At 48.0% G+C, this 22,350-nt stretch overlaps 1 protein-coding gene across 5 annotated transcripts in view; it reads left to right on the top strand.

Annotated features, from left to right (window-relative positions):
* Nucleotides 1-810: 810 nt before the first annotated feature.
* Nucleotides 811-22,350, top strand: part of LOC121159053 (receptor-interacting serine/threonine-protein kinase 1-like) — a 37,581-nt gene continuing 16,041 nt past the window's right edge. Inside the window, exons 1-6 of one of the 5 annotated variants that reach the window (XM_040984086.1) lie at nucleotides 811-895; nucleotides 11,602-11,823; nucleotides 12,500-12,656; nucleotides 15,569-15,706; nucleotides 18,078-18,306; nucleotides 19,799-19,948. In XM_040984086.1, the coding sequence (XP_040840020.1) occupies nucleotides 11,672-11,823; nucleotides 12,500-12,656; nucleotides 15,569-15,706; nucleotides 18,078-18,306; nucleotides 19,799-19,948 (826 nt within the window). In that variant the 5' untranslated portion in view covers nucleotides 811-895; nucleotides 11,602-11,671. Of the gene's footprint in view, nucleotides 896-1,278; nucleotides 1,619-11,014; nucleotides 11,824-12,499; nucleotides 12,657-15,547; nucleotides 15,707-18,077; nucleotides 18,307-19,798; nucleotides 19,949-22,350 lie in introns of those variants that run through there. The other 4 variants (XM_040984087.1, XM_040984088.1, XM_040984089.1 and 1 more) reach the window with 4 other exon arrangements.

Below are 22,350 nucleotides of genomic sequence, written 5' to 3'. Positions count from 1 at the left end.
GTACTACGGGCTTTGGCCTTTTTTCCCTACATTCATGTACTGAATATCTTGACTACCTTATCAACCTTGGCAACTATAAACAAAGCTGCTGTAAACACTCACGTACAGGTAGGTACATGAACTTCAGCTTCTGACTCACTTGGGCAAGTGAATGCACTGTACGGAAAAACTAACTTTGTAAAAAGTTGACAAACTGTCTTCCAAAGAGGTGCATTCCAAAGAGGATTAAACAAGGAATTCCTGTTGCTTAATAGGAATTATTAGCATTTGTCAGTCAGTATTTGAGGCCTTTTCACGTGCTTATCTAAATGGTGAGGTGTCTGCAGACCTTCCGCCCACTTTTCATCAGGTTGCGCGTTTTCTCACCGTTGCGTCGGTAAACCTCGGGTTAACAGCTCTTCAGTAGAAGTCCTTGATGAGCACTTTCTCCCCCGCCGCCCGTCTTCTCTCCACGTATGCATCTCTTGACAACATATGGTCGCGTACACTCTCCGCTCCAGCTCGCTTTTTAACCATTAACGGCGGGCTCCTTGCCATTTGAGAGCATGACCGCTTTGCACAGCACAAACAGCTCGGCCCGTTCGGGGTGGCACCCCGTCGGGGCTGTCAGAGCACCCAGCTGCGAGGGGGCGGACTCCACGTGCCTCTCCCCGCTCGCCTGCCTCCGACTCCCGGCCGGGCTGAGGCGCGGGCCGGCCCGCCTCCGGCCAGGGCGCCGCCAACCGCGGGCCGCGCCGCGGGAGCAGGGGCGGAGGCTCGGCCCGCCGTCCCCGCCCTCGCTCCGAGGCGGCCGCCGGACAGCCGATTCCCGGAGCGCGGCGGGCGGCAGCCGTGCGGCAGCCGTGCGGCGGTGCACGCGGGCGGACTCGGGGGGACGCGGAGCCGCCGGCAGCCGGTGAGAGGGCGCGGGGCCTGTGCGGGGCCGCGGGGCCTGTGCGGGGGCCGCGGGCGGGACGGCCGCTCCGCCGCCCCGCCGAGCGCCGGCCGCGCTTCCCCACAGCTCGGCGGGGCCCGGACGCCCGTCCCCGGCTCGGCCCGCCTCGGCCGCGGCGCCCGGGCGCGTCCTCGGCGCTCGCCCGTCGCCGCTTCTGCCCTCGGCCCCCCGACCTCGGGAAGTGGGCCGCGAAAACGAAAGCGAATGGCCGCGCGCTGCTTCTGCGCCGAGGGCGGCCGAAGGGGCTTCCCGGGAGGGGCGGGGCCGGGGGCGGGGCTGGGGGCGGGGCCGCGCCCTTCCCGGAAGTGCGGCGAGGTCCTGTGCGGGAGCCTGGAGCGCGGCCGTGCTGCAGGAAGCCTGCTGAGGTGGCTTCCTGTCCCCCTGACTTGGTCAGGAGGGATGACGCGGCCTCCGTCAGCAGGATTCACAGCGGGACACTCCGCTGGTGACTGTGCGGTCACTGAGTCATGGAGAAGTCCGGGCGGGCTGCGAACTTTGCGTTCTGTACCCCACCAGGAAGGCGGAAATGGTGGTCACTTAGAAATGTGGGATGTTGCAGCTCTTCCCCAGGCAGAAAGAAAGGGAGGCTTGAAAAGGTGAAATTTGGCGTGTACCTTCATCATTAGTAATGATAAAGAACTCTTCGTTATTATTCTGTCTTCAATATTTTGAACCTCGGATATAGTAAGTGTTGAGAATTATAGGTGTTAAAAAAATTCCTGTAGTCTACTGTCAACATCGACTTCAAAACTGGGCAAGCTACTGTGTGGTACTTGCTATCCCGTAAGATGTTAATACCACAAATATTATTTGGGAGTTAGAAAAACAGTTAGCCTTGTATGATTCGGTTGAATATTGTCAGATATGATTGATGATATTATATGTGTGTAGGATATTGATTTTTTAAGTATTTATTTGAAAGGGAGAGAGACAGATTGCTTTTCCATTGCTTTACTTCCCAAATGACACAGGTGTCCCAGGACTAGGCCGGGTCGTAGCCAGGAGCCTGGGATAACAGCTGGTTCTCTGACATGTGTAGTAAGAACCCTAGCACTTGGGCCATCTTCCACTGCTTTCGCAAAAAATATTAACAGAGTTGGATTAGAAGTGGATCATTCAAGAGTCAAACCTGCACTGGATATGGGCTTACAGCAACGCAGTTAGCAGCTTAACGTGTTTTGCCATAATACTAGCCCCAGAATACTGACTTTGACCCGTATTTTTTCATATATTCTGAAAGTTTTACCTGTATATGCCCTGTATTTCTGACTGTAGCATTTTCAGTATAGGTGAGCAAAGCAGTAAGATTGGGTCCTTGCATCTGGATTTTTGTAGACAGATTATTTGTATCTAGGGAAGTAGCCTGACACTGGAAGTTGGAATAAAAGGACAGAAGTGAAGTTTCCAGAGTCTGGCCCCTTTAAGTGAATCATTCAATTCCTAATCTTAGTTTCTTCATTTTTAAATTGAGATAATAGTAAACTTAACGTTTCAGACTTATATTATGCTAATATAAATGCTAATGCTTGATTGGATTCTGTTGCAATCTTGTTCGTCTCCTCTTCCTTGCTCAGAGTCCTTGTTTATCTGGGCAGAGGACGAGGCTGTTACAGTCGAGGAACCTTGGAGCAGTCCTTGTGGTCACATTCGATTTTCGAGTGGAACCACAATTTCACTAGCAAGAAACAAGCGGCATGCGGTAGTCGGCATTTTGTTACTACAATGAGGTGCCTGCAACAAGCTGCTTGTGGAGCAAAGATGGAGTAATTTTTGGCTCGTAGTTTTGTAGGTTCACCATTCAAGATTGGGCAGGCCTCATTTTTTTTTTTTAATTGTTGGTAATTGTGTTCTTGCTAGCCAAGCCTGGAGCTGGCATAGAGGGAGCAAGGGGGAGCCATTTGGTCTCTGTCCACATGTTCTCTGAAGCAGTAAGGATTTAATCAACAGAATAGCTCTATCCCAGCAGCTCAACCCAGCTAATCAGCTCTGAAGGTCCCACCTTACACACCATAATTGACTTGAATTTCTGCTCTTTTAATACTGTGAACTAAAGTCCCTGGGGACCCAGTGTTTATCACATGGGCTGTTGGGGAACATGCCCCGTCCAAACCAGAGCGGAAGACAAAAGCTGACAGCTCCCTCGTGGACTGGAGCACTGGGATCGTCGTCTGCTGCTTCACAGGCACACTGGCAGGGACTTGGAGTAGAACCAGCGCTCAGATACACTGCCTCCCTTACACTTTATTTCTCATTAAGTTGGAAATAATGTTTGTAAGTGATGATGCCTGCCATGCAGTCCATCCCTAAAGAACTGAGGGACCTAAGAATGTGGCTAAGTCAGTGTTGTCTTCTGTCCATCGCTAACTGAAGAGAAATGAGTGTCCTTTCAAAACAAAGGAAGAAATGAGTTGAAGTAAATCGGTGTAAGTTTCCTTGAAGCTTTCAGGAAACTGCCCTCATTTGGTGGGAGGAGTGAGCAGGCAGGTGGTTGTGCTGGAGAAGGTCTGTCTGCTAAGGCTTTCCCTGGTGTTTCTCTCCTTGTGTGTGATGTTCCTGTTCTACCCTGCAGAAGTTCAGTAAGTCTTGAGCATCCACAGACACCCTTGCCTGCTCATGTTGCCTTGACGGCTTCCGCCCTTGGTAGCCGCTCTTCTGGCTGTGCTTTGGCCTCTGAATCATCTTGGTGAAGCCACGTTTCATGTCCTGTCACAGATATTGGGAGGAATGCTTCAAGCTCTCAGTCCGCCTTGTAAAGGTCTGTTGAAAGCTCAGCTGATCTGGGCCAGACGGTTTGGGCACCCACACAACGGAAGGCTTTGCTCCACTTTCATTTTCAGTCATTGTTGTTGAGCTGAGCTAATGAGATGGCTGTGATGCTGGCTGCTATTTCTACAGTGGAGATCTGTCGCTGTCCCACAGCGATGGACTTGTTGCATGGAGCCGATAATAACACGCGTGGACCCTGACTGATGGTCAAAAGCCAAAGTTTATTAGTGGCATCAGACTTTATACACTGAGGGTCATATAGGGTGAGGGAGGAAGTATTGAGCTCATCAACAAAACCCATCAACTGTTTCTATATTCTTGTTTGGAACTCCTTTTGTTTTGTATATTCTACCAAGTGTTTTCATTCACATACTGTCCACTCAATTGTTCTTATACAAATGATATCCAATCAGTTATACAAAAGGTATCCATTTGGTTGTTATCATACAAATATTATCCAATCAACTGTAATCCTGTGCTCGCTGACCTTCTAGGGTCACAGTATCCTACAGAGATCATCTTCAGAGTGTGAATAAGATGAGTTCTTTTTCCTTATGAGTTGATGAGGAGGGTGTGCTACTGCAGGCCTCATGTTCAAAATCATCTTGTCCATTCTGAAAACATGTTATCCATGTTGGGACATTGTCCCCATAAGCTTTTGGTGAGGCACCAACAATTTCACGATTCTTTCACCCAAGCTTCATCTCAGATCTGATGTTTTTAATAGTAAAATTCATGTTGCTCTAGTAGAGAGCATCCTTCTTAAAGTTTCAGCTGAAGTTCTTTTCATACTTGGCATATAAAGTTAATACAAGTTCATTTTGATGCCATCATTTTGAGATCTGTGCATCTTTTTGCACCATACGTCTTTCCATGAGCCTCCTGAAGATCCCTCGTGTGTGTGTGTGTGTGTGTGTGTGTGTGTGTACATACACTGTTGTTATAGGCCAGCTTTCTGAAAGTATTTTGGAATGGTGATGCAATATTCTTGACTATGCCCTCATTTTGAAGAATTTCCCGTTCCACTGCCAAGTACGTGCCTCAGTAAGCGCTGGGCACAATGTCTAAGACATTCTGCTATGAGGACAAGTGCCCACTTCCCGTTCCACTGCCATGTGTGTACCTTGGTGGGCGCCAGGCACAATGTCTAAGACACTCAGCTACGAGGACAAATGCCCACTTCCCGTTCCACTGCCATGTGTGTTCCTCAGTGGGCGCTGGGCATAGTGTCTAAGACACTTCCTGCCCTCTATGACATTATCTGTCTTCTGCGAGCTTCAATAGAAATCACTCTCAGATGATAGCAATCTGAACTCTCAGCGAAGTACAGGGCATGTGAAAGCATTTAATGAGAAAGTTTAGGATGGCTTCTCCCCCCTCCCCCAGGAGTGGCATTCTGCTGAAACCCGAGAAGTGGACAGCTTCCAGCCAGGCAAGAATTTGGGAGAAGAATGTGTCTGGAAAAGGCGGCACAGGAGGGCAGAGCAGATTGCCCCATGAGATGGGGGAAGATGGTGTGGGTCTGAAGTGGGTGAGGAGTAGGCCTGACAGGAGGTTGTTTGTGTGCCTCCCTCCCCCCTTTTACCATCATAAAGCTTGCTGGGTAGAAACCGGCAGGGCAGAGTGCTCTTAAAGTCCAGTGGACAGACCCAGCTTGGGTAGATGTGCGTGGGCCAAGCCAGTCACCATGGAGCAGGCAACAAGCACACTTCACAGATTTGTTCTTACACAATCTCTATGTTTAAATTTTTTAATTATTATCATTTTATGATACAGTTCCATAGGCTTTGGGATTTCCCTTAACCCCTTTCCAAATCCCCTCCTTCGAGTTCCTCTATATTATTACTATAGTATAATTTCATAAACGGTCATATGTCCAGCATTGCAACAACGGACAATGGCAGAGTCCAGCATCCTATTGTCTGGATATAATTAACACTTTTATTGGAAGTCCATCTTTGATCTGGAAGTAGAGATGCATGCTGCATTGTATCCTCACATCTGGATATGATAGTCTCCATTACACAGTTACTGTACATCCCCTTGAATGAAAAGCCACAAAACAAAATCAACAACAGAAAGAAGAAATTAAAAAGTCCATGAAGTTAAATAACAAACTACTGAATAACTAATGTGTCACTGAAGAAATGAAAAAAAAAGATCAAGAACCTTCTTGAAGCAAGTGATGCTAGTGTATGATCTATGAGTCAGTGAAGAATTTAATGAGGGAGAAAATGTTTTGAAGAGATGGAAGTAAATTTAAAAAATCAAAATCCATTAGATTTAGTTTCTGCTGATCTTTGTTGGTGAGATATGTCTTCTGTGGGAAACAAATAGATGGGTTTTGTTTTTTTAATCCAGCCTACTCATCTATGATGTTTGATTGATGAGTTTAAGTCACTTACATTCACAGTTAATATGAATAGGTGGTAATTTTGTCCTGTCATTTTAGCAATCGGTTGTTAATTGATGTCTTCTGTTGTTATTTTACTGGGATATTCTTCACATTTGGTGGGTGCTGTTCCTCTTTGTCAAGAGAACATCTTTAAGTATCATTTGTAGGGCAGGCTTGGAAGAGGCATATTCTTTTAACTTTTTTTTACTGTGGAAGAATTTTATTTCATTTTCAGAAAAAGGGAAACTTTACTGGGTATGTTATCCTGGGCCAACATTTTTTTTCTTTTAGAATCTGGAATATGTTGCTTCATTCTCTTCTTGCCTGTAGAGTATCCTGTGAGAGGTCTCCTGTGAGTCTGATTGCCATTCCTCTGTATGTCCATTGATTTTTTTTTTCACATGCATATTTAGGATCTTCTTCCTTATGTTCGATTGAAAACAGCTTGATATGTGTCATGGTAAAGATTAGTTTTGGTCAGCCCTGTTGGGAGTATTAAGAAAGAATTTCCCAATTCTTTATCTAATTAGGGAAGTTTTCCCTTATTATTTCATTAAATACACCTTTAATCCCAGCTTCTCTTTCTGCACCTTCTGAGACTCCCATAACTCTTATATTTGGCCTGTTAGGAGTATATTCAGTTCTTGAATCCTTCTTTTAGCTTGACCCAGCTCTGCTTCCAGCTTTTTGTTTGTTTTCTCTGGTGACAGGAAACATCTTTCAATTCTAAGATTCTTCTGCTTCATTCATTCTATTTTGGAGACTCTCCATTGTTCTTTTACTTTGCTCCACTATATTCTTCATTTGTGATATATCAGCTTTCATTTGATTTATTTCCTGTGTGACATATTCCTTAAATTCCTTGAATTCCTGTATTATGTTATAAGAAGTTTTATAACAAGTGTTTTGAATTCTGTATCGCCCATTTTCTCAATGTCTTTCTCAGTTAACTCTGAAGTTGGCATAGGGTTTTTCTCCTTTGCAGGGAAGTCTTCAATAATATTCATTGAGCCTTTGTCTCTTTTGCTCTTGATCATTGCACTTCTGGTTAGCAGAGTCTTCTCTTTTGGTGCAGGTTTCTAAGCTGTGTCACCCACAGGTCTGCAGTTTGTTTTTACTTATTGCAGTTGGTACATGGCTATTTGCAGTCACTTGTGCCACTCCGTCCAGCGAGTTCCAGGTCTGGGTTCTTACGTTATACTTCCACCATGATCTCCATAGCCCTGCCTCCTGGGTTACCACTTTCCACTTTCTGTGGTTTTGTGCTGAGGCTGCACTGTTGTCTGTACAACCTTTCTCCCACAACCTGCTAGAGCAGTTCCCAGGATTAGGAAGACACCAGGTGTCCTATATAACTAGGTTGTTGGTGGTGCTGATCTTGCCAGAACCTGTTGACCGTTAGGTTTGAGGGCTACCTGGACCTATCTTGGGTGAAACCCGTAGGATGCCACATTGTTGCAGTTCACTGAGCCAGAAATGAGTTCACTCCCAGCTCAGTGCATGCACAGTACAGTCCATAGCCTTTGCCTCCCTATACAAAATGATGCCCAGTTTGGCTCTAGAGGACAAAGTGGGCTATGAAATCTACTCTGTTCCCGCACCACCCATCTGGGACCTGTCGCTCTGTCTCTGCTTCTGTTCTAATCAAATAGACCAATAGGACAGGCAGTTCTTCGCCTGGGTTCACCTCCCGAGCCGCTCATGAACGCCCTTTCCCACCCGGTTGCTGCTGGAGTTCTGGCTGCCAGTGAGTTCAGATCGCAGCTCGCTGAATGCTGCCTTGGTGTTGGTCACTGCAACTCCACACCTTTGTGTCTGCTTGTCTGTCAGTCTCTGGGTACCCCTCTACTGTCATTCTGCCCTCTCCCATTTCCTGGAATGTGCCCTCTCTGCTTCACACTGGCTAATGTTTCTCTGTTTAAACGTGTCATAACTCTATTCTACCATCTGGATCCTCCCAATCTCTATCTTTGTAAAGATTGATTTATTTGGCTTGAAAATTAGAGTCATATAGAGAGGGAGAATAAGAATTTGCTACTTGTTCATTCACTTCCCAGCAGCCGCAGTGGCCAGAGCTGGGCTGGTCCGAGGCTGGGAGCCAGGAGCTTCTTTCAGGTCTCCCGCACAAGGTCTTGAGCCATCCTCTACTGCTTTCCCAGGTGCATTAACAGGGATCTGGATTGAAAGCGGAGTAGCCAGAACACATACCTGTGCCCGCACGGGATGCTGGTGCCGTAGGTGGAGGCTTAACTGCTAACCACCATGCTGGCCCCTCTCACACAATCTTAGGCAGTCCTGTGAGGCTGTCATTATCATTTCCCTTGGCAGGGGAGGAAATTGAAACTTCAGTAACTTCCACAAAGTCACGGGGCTAAGGAATTACAGAGGGGCTCTGAGCTGACGCCATGGCTCCTGATGTCAGCTCCAGCCCCACTGCACCCTCCCAGGATGTGCTCATGTCTCCAGGGTGCTTCCCCATGTTTGCCTTGTGGCACACGGAAGATAACCCTCGGGTCCAGGCCGTTGTGTGACGTGTGGGCCTTGCCAGGGGCGGGGCAGGGCTGCCCGCAGCCTTTGTGCAAGAGGTTAAGGATTGCTTGCTGTGCCTCCCCAGGCAGGCCTGTGGACAAGATGGTGCGTGGCCTGGGCATTTTCAGAAACTCTTCCCCCAGGTTCTTAAAAAAAAAAAACTGTATCTTCCAACATTTTATTATGAAAAATATTAAACCAATTGTAGAATTAAAATACTTGACAGTGAACTCACACAGGTGCTGTGGTTATCATTTTTTCTGCTTGGTGTATCACACTGCTGTCTGTCTCCTGTGTGTTCTCACTGACTCTTGCAGTACCTTTCTAAGTAGCTGGCAGGTACCAGTAAACACCCCCCTGATTACTCCACCGTGCTTAGTAGAGTTCAAAATATTTACAGACTTTTCCACCTAAAGATATATTTCATCTTTATTTGAAAGGCAGAGTTATAGAGAGAGGGAGAGACAGACACTGCCCCAATTGTCATAATGGCCAGTGCTGGGTCAGACCAAAGCCAAGATCTGGGAGCTTCTTTTTTTGTGTTCAAGTGGTTGGTGGGGACCCAGGAAGTTGGGCCATCTTCCACTGCTTTCCCAGAAGCACAGCAGGGAGCTGGATCAGAAGTTGAGCAGGTGGGGATTGAATTCCACCTACATGGGATGCTGTTGTTACAGGTGACTACTTAACGTGCTATGCCACAGTGTCAGCCCCCGGACTTTTTTTCTGGCTCTTAATTTTACTGCAGTTCCTGAGTGCTCAGCTGCCCCTTGGTATCTATACTTCATTGATTCCAGGGCACCATGTCACCAAAATCCACAGATGCTCATTCTGTGTAAAATGGCATAAAGCTGGCCCTTAGCCTGCAATCCTCCCAGTGTACTTTAAATCATCTCCAGATTACTTACCATGCTTAATAACTTAATACAGTAGAAGCACTTTGTCCAAAGTTTTTTCTTTCTTTCCTACTTCTTTTTTTTTTTAGAAAGACAGATATACAGAGAGAAGGAGAGAGAGAAGGGATATCTTCCATCCAGTGATTCACTCCCCAAGTGGCCACATTGGCCAGAGCTGTGCTGATCCGAAGCCAGGAAGCTGGATGTTCTTCTGCATCTCCCATGCAGGTGCAGGGTCCCAAGGCTTTGGGCCATCCTCTACTGCTTTCCCAGGCCACAAGCAGGGACTTTAGCCACCAGGCCCCGCAGGTGTTCTTGTATAGAAGGCACCTTCCACTGAGTGTTGTTACCGTGGCTCCTCTGTGCCATGCGTCCATAGGCCAGCCCCTCTTTGTTGCTGAGCGCTGTTACGCTGTGTGAAGAGAACAGGCTATTTACAGTCCTGCTGATAGACAGGCCTTTCCAGATGGGGACTCCTCTGAACACTGTGCCAGTCTCTTGGTCCCTTTCCTTGGAATTGGAAGTGCTCGATCGTAATCAGCGTGCGTTCAGTTTTAGAAGAAACAACCAGATATTCCCCACAGCACGTGTATGATTTCATCGTTCCTCCAGCAGGGTGTCAGAATTCCAGTTGCTTTCCAGTTGACTCAGCTGAGTCAGCCCGTAGCAAATTAGCACATTTTTTTTTTCCTGTGTGCTTTATGACTTTACAATGGAAGATCGTGTTACATTAGGTTTTGTTTGTGGGAATACTGAATGACCCAGCTTTATGTTTTATAAACCTTAAGATGTTATCAGCCTACAACTGCTTTCTGATGGCTGCCATGGTAACCGGAGGAGGGCAGAGTTTGCTTCCAACCAGACCCTGAACGGATGGTGGAATTCTGGCAGGCCCCTCAAGCTGTGAGACCACCGTTGCTCCATTGAGGGGCACAGACCCATATCCCCTCACCAGTCAGGGTTGAGGCGACCCCCATTTTGGCTTCCATGTCAAGGAGAATTTAAAAAGCCCCTTCCCCGTCTCTTCTTCCTCTGTAGCCCACATCTTCCCGTCTCCTTTCTGCTGCACGGGGAAGGGAAGTCCGTGACCGTGGGTCCCTGAAATAAAGGCCATCTAAGTTCTTTTCATATGTTCAGCTGATTTATTCTTTCGCTGGTGGTTGGCAAATCTAACACTTTCTAATACAGGTTCTCGGTTGAGGAATCCTTTGATTTTCTTAAATCTATAAGCGCAAGTCTATTTCAAGATAATTTCACATAGAAACTTTTTCTTTAAGATTTATTTTATTTTTATTTGAAGGACAGAGTTACAGAGAGAAAGAGATATTCCATCCGCTGGTTCATTCTCACATGGCTGCAATGGTGGGAGCTGAGCCAATCTAAAACCAGGAGCCAGCAGCTTTTTCCAGGTCTCCCACAGGGGTGCAGGGACTGAAGGCTTTGGGCCATCCTCCACTGCTTTTCCAGGCCAGAAGCAGGGAGCTGCATCAGAAGTGGAGCAGCTGGAACTAAAACTGGGATCCATGTGGGAAGCCCGTGCCACAAGCAGAGGCTTAGGCTGAAACACCATGGCACTGCCCCATTAAAAAAAGGTCCATGTGTGTTGGCCATGACAAATGTTTTTTTGTCGTGGCCACTACAGTGTGCCCTGTCACTGAAGGCTGCTGGTCCAGTGGCAGTCTGTTCTGACCTTCTTGCAAACCTTGAACACAGCTCTTGTCCCTGGTGGGCTAAGCCCTGATGTCTGCATGGCCAGGTTGACAGTGCACTAAGTCCTCTGCCCCTTATCCAGTGCCTGCCTCTTTTCTGCCCCAGAGTTCTCTGTTCCACAGAACACAGCCCTGCAGGTGAACACATTTGTGAATGGGTTCCTTGTAGCCTGGAGCATTTCCTGATGCCCTGTGTTGGTAGAAATGAAAGCTAGCAATCTCAGTCTCTTGGAATCATAGAAATGGGAAAAGCAACTCAACTTGGAGATTGTATCCCCCAAACAAAGGGCCACCGGGCAGGCGGTGGAAATATATCCGTCTTTTGAATCACACTCTTTCTTTTTTTTTTCCATTCTGAGATGTCTTTGTTTACAGGACACATCACTGAGATCAGGGGCTACAGTGGTGTGTTTGAGGTGGTGTGAGCGTCAGGAACACAGCAGCCATGTCTCTCGATGACATTAAGATGAAGTCCAGCGACTTGCTGGAGAAGGAGGACCTGGACGGCGGTGGCTTCGGGAAGGTGTCTCTGTGTTTCCACAGACTGCATGGACTGGTGATCCTGAAGAAGGTGTACACAGGACCCAAGCGCACCGAGTGAGTTGGGACAGAGGCGGGCTGGGCTGCACTGCCTGCTGGGCCACTGCTGCGGATCCAGGGGTCGAGCCAAAAGCGTGCTTGTGGATCATGGCAACCCCCAATGGGAGTCTGCTCAGGAGCCCTTTGCTGGGATAGTGGGGACTCTTCCACTGCTGTACCTGAGGGGGACCCCTGGGCTGCTCACTTAGAAGCCAAGAGCTGATAAATAAGGGCCAAGACAGTGGGAAGCAAATAGGAAGAATTCCTGAAGACTAACTTATGTCCATACTTCACTTTTTAGTAAGAGCCAGTGCTCAGGATGAAAAAAAAGGGGGTTGATTCACAAGAGCTTTCACTGTCCTTTCTCTTTCAAGTCCTGCGGGAGTGGTTTCACCTCTCCTTGTTGGAATGGCTATGTTTTGCACAGTCTGTTTTTAAAGCAACACTGCCACCATTCACAGACTTTTCAGTTCATTCACTCGCATTTCTTAAGCACCCACTGCCAATCACTGTTAAAGTGGAAGATAAGGATGCCTGCTAACCCTCGTGGTGTGTGCCCAGGAGAGAACGGAAGTGCAGGGTGATGGGATGCTTTGGAGGTACATGCCAAGATTCTTGGGCCCCGGGGGAGGTGGGGGCAGGGGAAGGTGGCCTGGGTCTGTCCCCGTGAGCGACACACCTCTCCTGCCCACAGCTACAACGAGTCTCTGCTCGAGGAAGGAAAGATGATGTACAGGCTGAAGCACAGCCGGGTGGTGGAGCTGCTGGGTGTCATCATAGAAGACGGAAACTACTCCCTGGTGATGGAGTACATGGAGAAGGGCAACCTGATGCAGGTGCTCAAAGCCAAGGTACAGGATGCTGGGCACCTGCCCTCCGTGCCCGGGGCTGGATGCGGGCCCCGGCCAGGGACACGCCTGGAATATTGGTTTGGAGCTCGCTGGTATAAAATAACTTCTTGTGAGATGATCTTAAGTTTGGATTCTGATAAAAGATTTATTGTTTTTAATTTTTATTTTTCATGATACAGTCACATAGGCTCAGGGATTTTTCCACCCTCTCCGTTCCCTCTCTCCCCTTCATTGCTTTCCCCCATATTGTAATAGTACAGTCCTTCAGCAACAGTCACAAGTCCGTCATTCTGCTGCTTAAGTGTATCATGACATCGTAGGTACAGACAGTGGTACAGAATCTAGCATCCTAGTGTCGAGATCCAGATCTATTTAATTAATTTTAAAGGTAGAGTAATAGAGGGAATGAGAGAGAGAGAGAGACAGAATATGAATTACTCATCATACTTATCCACTTCCCAAATGGTCACAATGGCCAAGGCTGGTCCAGGCTGAAGCCAAGAGCTCCATTCAGGTCCCCAGGTGAATGACAGAGACTCACGCTTGGTTCATCTTCTGAATCCTTTCCAGGCTCATTAACAGGGAGCCGGAATGGAAGTGGAGTTGCTGAGACTTGAACTGGAAGCCAGCTTGTCTGTTGCCAGGTTATAGCTTAATCCCCTGCGCCATGCCTACTCCTGTTCGGAGTTTCCTTGCCTAGCCCAGCCCCAGGAGTGGGCTCCCCCCTCGGTCGTCTGTGTCACTCGCTTGGAGAATCCTCTACGTGTTAGCAGGCTTGTTAGCAGCCACTCTGTGTGCCCAGTTCACAGGGCGGCTCTGTCTAAAGCACCTGATCTGCTATGGGTAAATGTATGTGTGATATGGCGGTCACGGGTGTCCTGGGCAGTGAAGGCACAAAGGAGTGTGGCACATACGGATGATGTACACGGCTGTAAGGGAGATGGAAGATTACGCTTTGATGTTAGTCAAGAAACTTTTATAGACACTTAGCAACAACCCTGCATAAGATTTAAAAGAATAAAAATGGATTATAGTATCCAAATAATCGTTCCAGCATTCTTAACAAGTTAATGCATCTTTCAGATCAAGGCTTTTTGTCTAGTTACTTGGGAAGCTAAGCCAGGATGAGACAGGCAAGAAAGTAAGGGGGCATATAAAGAAATGCCTAATAAGGAAGGGGGACACTATTTTGATAAATATATGAGGACACTTATGAAAGTTCATGGAAAACAGATTTCAAAGGCAAGTTGATTTTGGTACACAAAAAAGTGAAATCCGGGCCTGGCCCCATGACCTAGCGGCTAAAATCCTTGCCTTGATTGTGCCAGGATCCCATATGGGTGCAGGTTCTAATCCCGGACACCTCGCTTCCCATCCAGCTCCCCGCTTGTGGCCTGGGAAGGTAGTCGAGGACGGTCTAGGGCCTTGGGACCCTGCACCCGTGTGGGAGACCTGAAAGAAATTCCTGGTTCCTGGCTTCAAATCAGTGCAGCTCTAGCCATTGCGCTCACTTGGGGAGTGAATCATTGGACAGAAGATCTTCCTCTTTGTCTCTCCTCCTCTCTGTATATCTGACTTTGTAATGAAAATAAAATAAATCTTTATTTTAAAAAATGTGAACTCCTAGGGCTGGCACAGAGGTATAGCAAGCTAGTCTTCTGCCTGCTGTCATGATTTTCATCCTGTCTGCTGCACTTCCCATCCAGTTCCCTGCTTGTGGCCCGAGAAAGCAGCAGAGCATAGCTCAAGTCCTTGAGCCCCTGCACCCGTGTGGGAGACCTGGAAGGAGTGCTGGCTCCTGGCGTCAGATCAGCTCAGCTCCAGCCTTTGTAGCCATTTGGAGAGTCAACCAGCAGACAAAAGATCTTTCTTCCCGTATCTCATTCTCTCAATAGCTATGCTTTTTTGAATAAAAATAACATAAATATATTTTTTTACATCGTGAAATTCATGTATTTGAGAGGTCTTCCAAAAACTCATTGGGGATGCAAACTTAAAATGAATGGCTTCCAATTGTTCATGCACAAAAAGATGTAGATTTTAATTCCATTTTCCATGAACTCATTGAAAGTATTTTGTTTTATATGTATTTATTTGTTTGAAAAGCAGTGGGTGAGGAAGAGATCAGATGAGCTATCATCCACTGATTCAGTTTCCCAGTGTCCCCAGCAGAAGACTGGGGCAGGCTAGGTCTCCCATGGGGGTGGCAGGATGAGCTGCCTGAGCCGTCGTCTGCCGCCCTGCAGGGTGACAGGAGCAGGAAGCTGCCATCAGAGATGGGGCTGAGACTTGAACCCAGGCATTCCCATAGGGTTGGCAGCCCTCCTAAGGAGCATTTCAACACTTGTTCCAAATGCCTGCCACTCCATGAACTTTCTGGAGTGCCCTTGTCATGTGCTGCGGGAACACCGAGCCTGGTGTTTACAGAAGAAGCATCCAGGCTGGAGGACGTGTGGACGCTTCTAATAGTGGTTTTTTTTTCTTAATATATATATGTATATATATATATGTATATATATATATATATTTTTTTTTAATTTGAGGGGCAGATAGGTAGAGCTCCCACTGATTGATTTATACCCAAGCACTGGGCCAGGGCAGAAGGCAGTAGCCAGGAACTCAGTCCAGGTCTCTCACATGGGTGGCACAGACCCACCTACCTAAGTCTGCATTATGTACAAAATAGATGTAGATTTTACTCCCATTTTCCATGAGCCCTTTGCCTCTCAGGACAAGAAGCTAGAGTCGAGAGCTGGGTGGGATTGGAGCCCAGGTTGTTCCCATTCTCCATGTGGGCATCTTCTCCGCTAACCCCAATACCCACCTCAGATGGCACCGCACTGGAATGTCACAATTGCTTTGACCTATCTGGTTCCCTTTCCATCTCATAGATGTAATATCACCTGTTGTAGATCAGTATCCCGCTTTCTGTAAAAGGAAGGATCATTGCAGAGACCATTGAAGGGATGTGCTACCTGCATGGAGAAGGCGTGATACACAAGGACCTGAAGCCCGAAAATATCCTCGTTGATAATGACTTCCACATTAAGGTAGGTGTAACCTATAGGCTTCTAGAAGGTCTCAGAACTTTAGTGCTAATTCACTACCATGAATCTGTCTTTAGGAATGGCAGGTAAAGGAAGACCCAGCTGTCTCCATGTGGTGGTAGACGGCCTGGGCGCGATGGGGTTGGGAGTTAGCTGTGAAAATGGGACTAGTGTGTTTTGGAGAGGAGTCTGGGGAGGAGCCCTCTGCCCTAGCATTTGTTTTCCTCCTGCGTTAGACTTTTAGGTAGGAACATGGAAGGTTTGCCTTGGTGACCTTGGAAGTTTTAGAACCATAAGGGGCGGGGAGATATGAATCCTTGAATCGATGGAAAATCCTCAGAACTGAGGTCTGGCCCAGGAGTCAGATCAATAGGAAGTAGGCCAGTTTGGCATCAAAACCCTTGGCTTTGAAATCTGGCTGGTTTATACTTTTGTTTAATAACCACTACATTTTAAAAAATTAGCATCCTTTGGAAACTTTCCATGTAAGTAAAGAAAACAAGGGCATGGGACCCGAGTTTGGCCAGTCAGGGCAGGTGACAGCTAGGGGGGCATCATGTCTGATTGGCCTTGGCATCCGAGTTGACAGTCCAGGAACTCTGAGCCTACAACTAAAGGTCTTCCTCCCCACCAGAAAGTTCTGCTTCTGACATTTTGTTCTAGGTTGGGCATATTCTTGTTTCTGTTTCTTTAATAATAGCTCTCTCTTTAATAGTTATTTCTAATATTTCCAAGTTTAAAAAAAACTGAAATTTAATTTTTAAAAATAATTTTTAAATTTATTTGAAAGGCAGAGATTTTTCATTCTCTGTCTTATTCCTAAATTGCCACAACAGCTGGATCTATGCCAATTGAAAGCCCAGGAGTCAGGAACACAACCTGCGTCCCCCAAGTTGGTGACAGGGACCCAGAAACTTGGTCCGTCACTTGTTGCCTCCCAGGGTGCACTTAACAAGAATGGGAGTGGAAAGCAGAGCTGAAACTCCAGCCTAAACATTCCTGTAGGAGATACTGGCTTCCCAGTTGGCATCCTAATTGGTATGCCAAAGCCCACCCCCAAACATGTGACTGTTACCTTATTTTTACAGATTGATTTTTTTTTTTAAAGATTGATCTGTTTACTTGAAAGGCAGAATTAGAGGGACAGAGACTTTCTGGCTGCTGACCCACTCCCCAAATGGCCATCATGGGTTGGGCCAGGTGGAAGCCAGGATTCTGAAAGTCCATCTAGCTTCCCCAGTGGCAGCAAGGGCCCAAGTCCTTGGGCCATCTTGCATTGTTTTCCTAGGGTGCATCAGCAGGAGCTGGATCAGAAGTAGATCAGCCAGGCCTTGAACTGGCACCCATATAGGGTGCTGGCAGTGGCAGCTTAACCCACTGCACCACTGAGCCAGTACCAGCAAGTGACTTTGAGACAATCACATGTGTTCTGGCAAAATTCTCCGCTCTGGGTCTCACTGCACTGCACTGTCATGCTGCCCTGCCACCTGTGTCTCTGCTGTGTTTCTGACCTTGGTATTTTTCTCTTTGCCTCTTCATCTTTTTTCTCCTCCTGCCCATCCCATCTGCTCAGGTTCAGCTGAAAATCAGCAGCACACACTGTGTCCTTGGCATCCTTGGAAGCTCGCCTCCACGGGCCTCTGGACCCCGTGTGGGGACGTAGAAGGTGTGGTGCCCGGTCGCCATCTGCGAAGAAGAAAATGCCCTTTCCCTCTTTCCAAACGCTGGTCTCAGAAACATTGCGAAGCAGATGCAGATGCGGAATTCAGGCTAATCATGTCAGAAACATCTTCCTCTTCTCTCCCCTTCCCCTGGTTGTGTAAGAACCTCAGTTTCACACTGCGCAATCATGCCAGACTGTCACACAAGCATGCCCCCCTTTTTTATTGTAAGGTTTATTTATTTGATTTGAGTTACAGACAGAGGAACATCCACACACAGATTCCATTTGTTGCTGTTTATTCCCCAGGTAGCCAAAACAACCCAGAATCGGTCAGGCCCAGCCTGGAGCCAGGGATTTCATTGACATCTCCCATGTGGGTAGCAGGGACCCAAGCATTTGCACCATCTCCTGCTGCTTTCCCAGCTGCATTAGCAGGGAACTGGAGCCTCCACGACTCAAACCAGTGCTCCAGTGGAGCTCCAGCTTTGCACCCAGCAGCTGAACTTGCAAGAACTTTGCTTGAGGGAGATTCCCCACATGGCATTGGGGACACAAAGTTTGTATCTGAGTCTGTTGAGATAGTAGCTGTTTTCAAACCTGCTCAGAACAACCACTTCTGGAAAATTGACTGTACCTCCAAAACCTTGCCATGAAAGCTGACTGGCACGTGGCCGTCTTAGAGTGATCCCCTGGGTGCGTCCTCACTTGCAGATTGCTGACCTGGGAGTGGCCTCCTTTAAGACCTGGAGCAAACTGACTAAAGAGGAGCACAACGAGCAGAGGAAGGCCAACAGCGTCTCCAAGAAGAACGGCGGCACGCTGTACTACATGGCCCCCGAGCACCTGAACGACGTCAACGCCAAGCCCACCGAGAAGTCGGACGTGTACAGCTTTGCCATCGTGCTCTGGGCGATTTTTGCCAATAAGGAGCCTTACGAAAGTAAGATCCCTGTCCAGGAGTGGGTTTCCGAGGCGAATCCAAAGTGAAATCTGCACAGGTTTCTGTTGAATGCCACTTGGAGCCGTTAGACTGTTTTGTTCCTGGAGGGTAGAGCCACATCTAGTGCTTTCTCAGCATCTCTACGTCGCACCTGGGACCTCTGTAAATGGTTTTCGGTGGGATGATTAACCCTACTCTGGAGCCAGAGGTCACAGGAGGGTTAGGAGCCTGGGTCAGGTGTCTGTGCTTGGTTGGTGCTGTATAGGGGTCCAGGGTTCTTGCTGCATGCCGGGTTGTTTGTTCCTGCTTAAGGGAGTTTGGCTTCCACACCGTGCTGACAGCCAAGCTTCCACACATGGTATGCACATTATACTCTCACTCCTCCACTTAACTCCCTTCCGTACTGAAGAATATCCTTGTGTCAGGACCCACTGTGGGCAACATTCGCGGTCTAAGGCTGAGCAAGTCATGGTGTGTGCAGCACGAGGGGCATGACCTCAGCCATGCTTGAGCTTGCTAGTGTCAGCTCTTAGACATCTCCTGTTCTTCTCACAACTCCTGTGGTCTCTTCTGCCCGTGCCTGAAAATACCCTGGCTTCATACAGCCTCTCCACCTTCCCAGGGACCCCCGAGGCGGCCATCCCCCAGGCAGCTTCGTGGCTTTGTGAGTGTTCTCCCTGCCGTCCACTCAGCTTGAATCTTCCTTATGGAAACACAGTGCCAGGCAGCCTTTCCTGTAACCCCAGGGTCTTTGTGTAGTTCAAATCCTCCTTTCTGCTACAGTTTCCAGGCAACTACCATTCAATGGCAGTAGTGCTCTCAAGTGATTGGTGGGACTTCCTCGCCACCCGTTAAGGTCCCGCTGGGCTCCCTAGGGTCTTCAGGATTAGGTTCAAATTCCTCAGTGTGGACTGCAGCCCCCTTTACAGTCTTGGCTTCTCTCTTTACCTTAACTCTCCCCGTCACTCTGATCTAACAATTTCTGAGGCACATCTCAATTTTCTAACTTTCCATCTGTTCCTATCCCATTTCCTTGGCTTGGAATCTTCCTCCCCACATCTTTCCCCATTCGTCACCTACTTATTGCTCTGGACTCCAGAAAGCCACCCCGACCTTTCCTCTTAGTCCTGGTTGTGTTACTGGGACCCCTCGTGTCTACTTGTAAGACGGTCATCGTCGCCGTCTCGCAGCTCTGTGGAGGCCAGGGCTGTGCCATCTTTACCTCTGACTTGCAATCAGAGGACTGGCTTTAACCATGCAGTCCTTTGTCCTACCAGCAGGCAGCTTTGTTCTGAACGCTGTCTTCATTTGTGAAAATGTAAATATTGTCTGAACATCTTACCAGTGGATCCTGTCGGCTCTTGGTCACGACACGTTCCACTCCTGCACAGCAAGGCACCCACAGCAAAAGCAATCCCAGGCAGAGACAGGTTGGCAGCAGAGAACAGCAGGATCTGCCTGGAAGCTGCTGCCAAGCTCACCTCTCTTACAGATGCCATCTGTGAGCAGCAGCTGATACTGTGCATCAAGTCCGGCAACAGGCCCGACGTGGACTGCATCATCGAGCACTGCCCGAGGGAGATCATTGCCCTCATGCGGCTGTGCTGGAAGGAGGACCCGAGAGCACGCCCCACATTCCCAGGTGAGCGCCGTCGCCTGCATGCCTCCTCGTGTGGTGGTTTTCCTGGTAAGAGCTGACGTGTGAGTGTTTAGAAAACCAAGGTCTACTCATTTCCAACTGCTTTTCCCAATCTCAGATGTTGACTTCAATGAAAAACTGCTGTTTCCCTCAAAAGCATGAAGGCCTGTAAGGCCTTATTTCTCTCTCACTTTTTGTAATTAGCTATTTCCTTTATTGTGTTAACATGTATGTAGCACAACATTTACTGTCTTAACCGTTTTAACTACATCAGAATGCTTCAACAAATTTTGTGAGAAATGGAATTCCGATTGAAGTCTGGGGGTGCACATGAGCCTAAGAGTTAAGATACCCACAACTCACTTCTGAGATCCATCAACTGGCTGTGGCTCTGACTCCCGGCTCCAGCTTCCTGCTGGTGTTGACCCTGGGAAGCAGCAGGCCACGGCTGGAGTGACTGGACTCCTGCCACCGACACGGGGGACCTGCATTGAACTGGTCCAGCCCGGCTGTGTAGGCTTCTGAGGAGTGGACCAGCAGGTGGGATTTCTCACTTCTCTCTCTGTCTCTCAAATTAAATAATGCCTTTTTACAAAGAGGAGCTTGTTTTGTTGCCCCCCCACCAAAAAAAAGCTTTTTAAAGATTTACTTTTTTTTAGAGAGATTTTATTTATTTTTATTGAAAAGGCAGATGTACAGAGAGGAGGAGAGACAGAGAGGAAAATCTTCCATCCAATGGTTCACTCCCCCAAGTGGCCACAACGGCTGGAGCTGAGCCAATCCAAAGCCAGGAGCCTCTTCCGCATCTCCCACACGGATGGATGCAGGGTCCCAAGGCTTTGGGACGTTCTTGACTGCTTTCCCAGGCCACAAGCAGGGAGCTGGATGGGAAGTGGAGCTGCTGGGATTAGAACCGGCGCCCATATGGGATCCCGGCACATTTAAGGCAAGGACTTTAACCACTGCACTATCACGCCAGGCCCAAGATTTACCTATTTTTATTGAAGAGGTAGAGTTACAGAGAGAGGGAGAGACAGAGAAATCGTGAGGAGGATCTTCTGTCTGCTGGTTCACTCCCCGTATGGGCACGGTGGCCAGGGCTGAGCCAAGCAAGATCCGGGACCCTAGAATAACATATGAAAGTCTCACATGGATACAGGGGCCCAAGTACCTGGATTATGCTCCGCTGCTTCCCCAGGTGCATTGATGGGAAGCTGGGTTGGAGCAGCCAAAACTCCGGGATGCTGGCATCACAAACAGCTGTTTAACTTGCCACAGTGCCCCCACATTTTTTAAATCTATGCATTTTGAAGTATTTTTCCATCCGCCTTTGAATACTGCTTGTGCAATTCAAAGATATGAAGTGCATCTTACACTGTTGTGCAACCATCACTACTGGCCAACTCCATAGCTTTCTCATTTTCTGAACCTGGAACTCCATACCTAGGAAGCAGCTGTTCCTCCAGGCACCTCTGTTGTAGGGAGTTTGTCTGGCATCTGGCTTCTTCCCCTTAGCTCGGTTTCCCCCGGTTCATCTGCATCGAACCTGTGTGAATGTTCGCTTTCTTCTCATGGCTGAACACCATTCCATCGTGTGTACACATTGTGTTTTCCCAGTTGTATGTCTTGGGTTGCTTTGGCTGACTCTTGTTTCCTAGCTTCCACTCCGCTCGACACCCTCCTTGCATAGCTGGTGTATTTAGGTGAATGGTTTTGTCATTAGTTTGGCCTGAAATGGACGGAAATGGATTTGGGTGCTTGCCATACCCTCAACACCGCCACCCTTTCCCCCTCAGCAGAGTTGCCTAGGATCTTGCCAGGTGGGGCAAAGGAAAGACGTAACCCAAATGAGGAAAACACCTGTGGTAGGAGGGGACCAGGCAGCCAGCAGTGCATTTTGCCGCCATGTTTCTGAAGCCCTGTGCTGTTTCCATCCGAGGATTCCAGGGCGCCCAGCAGCCTTAGTGTTTGCCTGGCTCAGTGTCTTCTCATCTCTCATCCTTTTTTAACTTCCTGAAATTAAAGTTCAGGAGTGGACATTTGGAGCAGTAAGATACTGCCTTGGGTCAAGCACATAGCGTGGCAGCAGAGTGCCTGGTCCTGCTCATCACAGCCTGGGAGGCAGCAGACGGTGCGGGCGTGTGCCCTGGGGTCCCTGTCAGTCATGTGTGGACCTGGATGGAGTGCCAGGATGCAAGCTTCCTCCCTGCCCAGCCCTGGCCTTTGTAGACAATGGAGAGTGAACCCACCAGTCAACAATCTCTCTTTATGTCTGCTAATCAAATGATGAAAAAGAGTTTTTATTTTGAGATAACTCTAAATTTATTTTAATTTTTTAAAAAAGATTTATTTTTATTAAAAAGTTATATATACAGAGAGGAGGAGAGACAGAGAGAAAGACCTTC

This window comes from Ochotona curzoniae, unplaced genomic scaffold (assembly GCF_017591425.1).
Source record: "Ochotona curzoniae isolate NIBS_2020 unplaced genomic scaffold, NIBS_Ocur_1.0 contig_4064, whole genome shotgun sequence".
Taxonomy (NCBI): Eukaryota; Metazoa; Chordata; class Mammalia; order Lagomorpha; family Ochotonidae; genus Ochotona; species Ochotona curzoniae.
The sequence above is the reverse complement of the archived record's forward strand: the minus strand, read 5'-3'. Positions and strand labels throughout refer to the sequence as shown.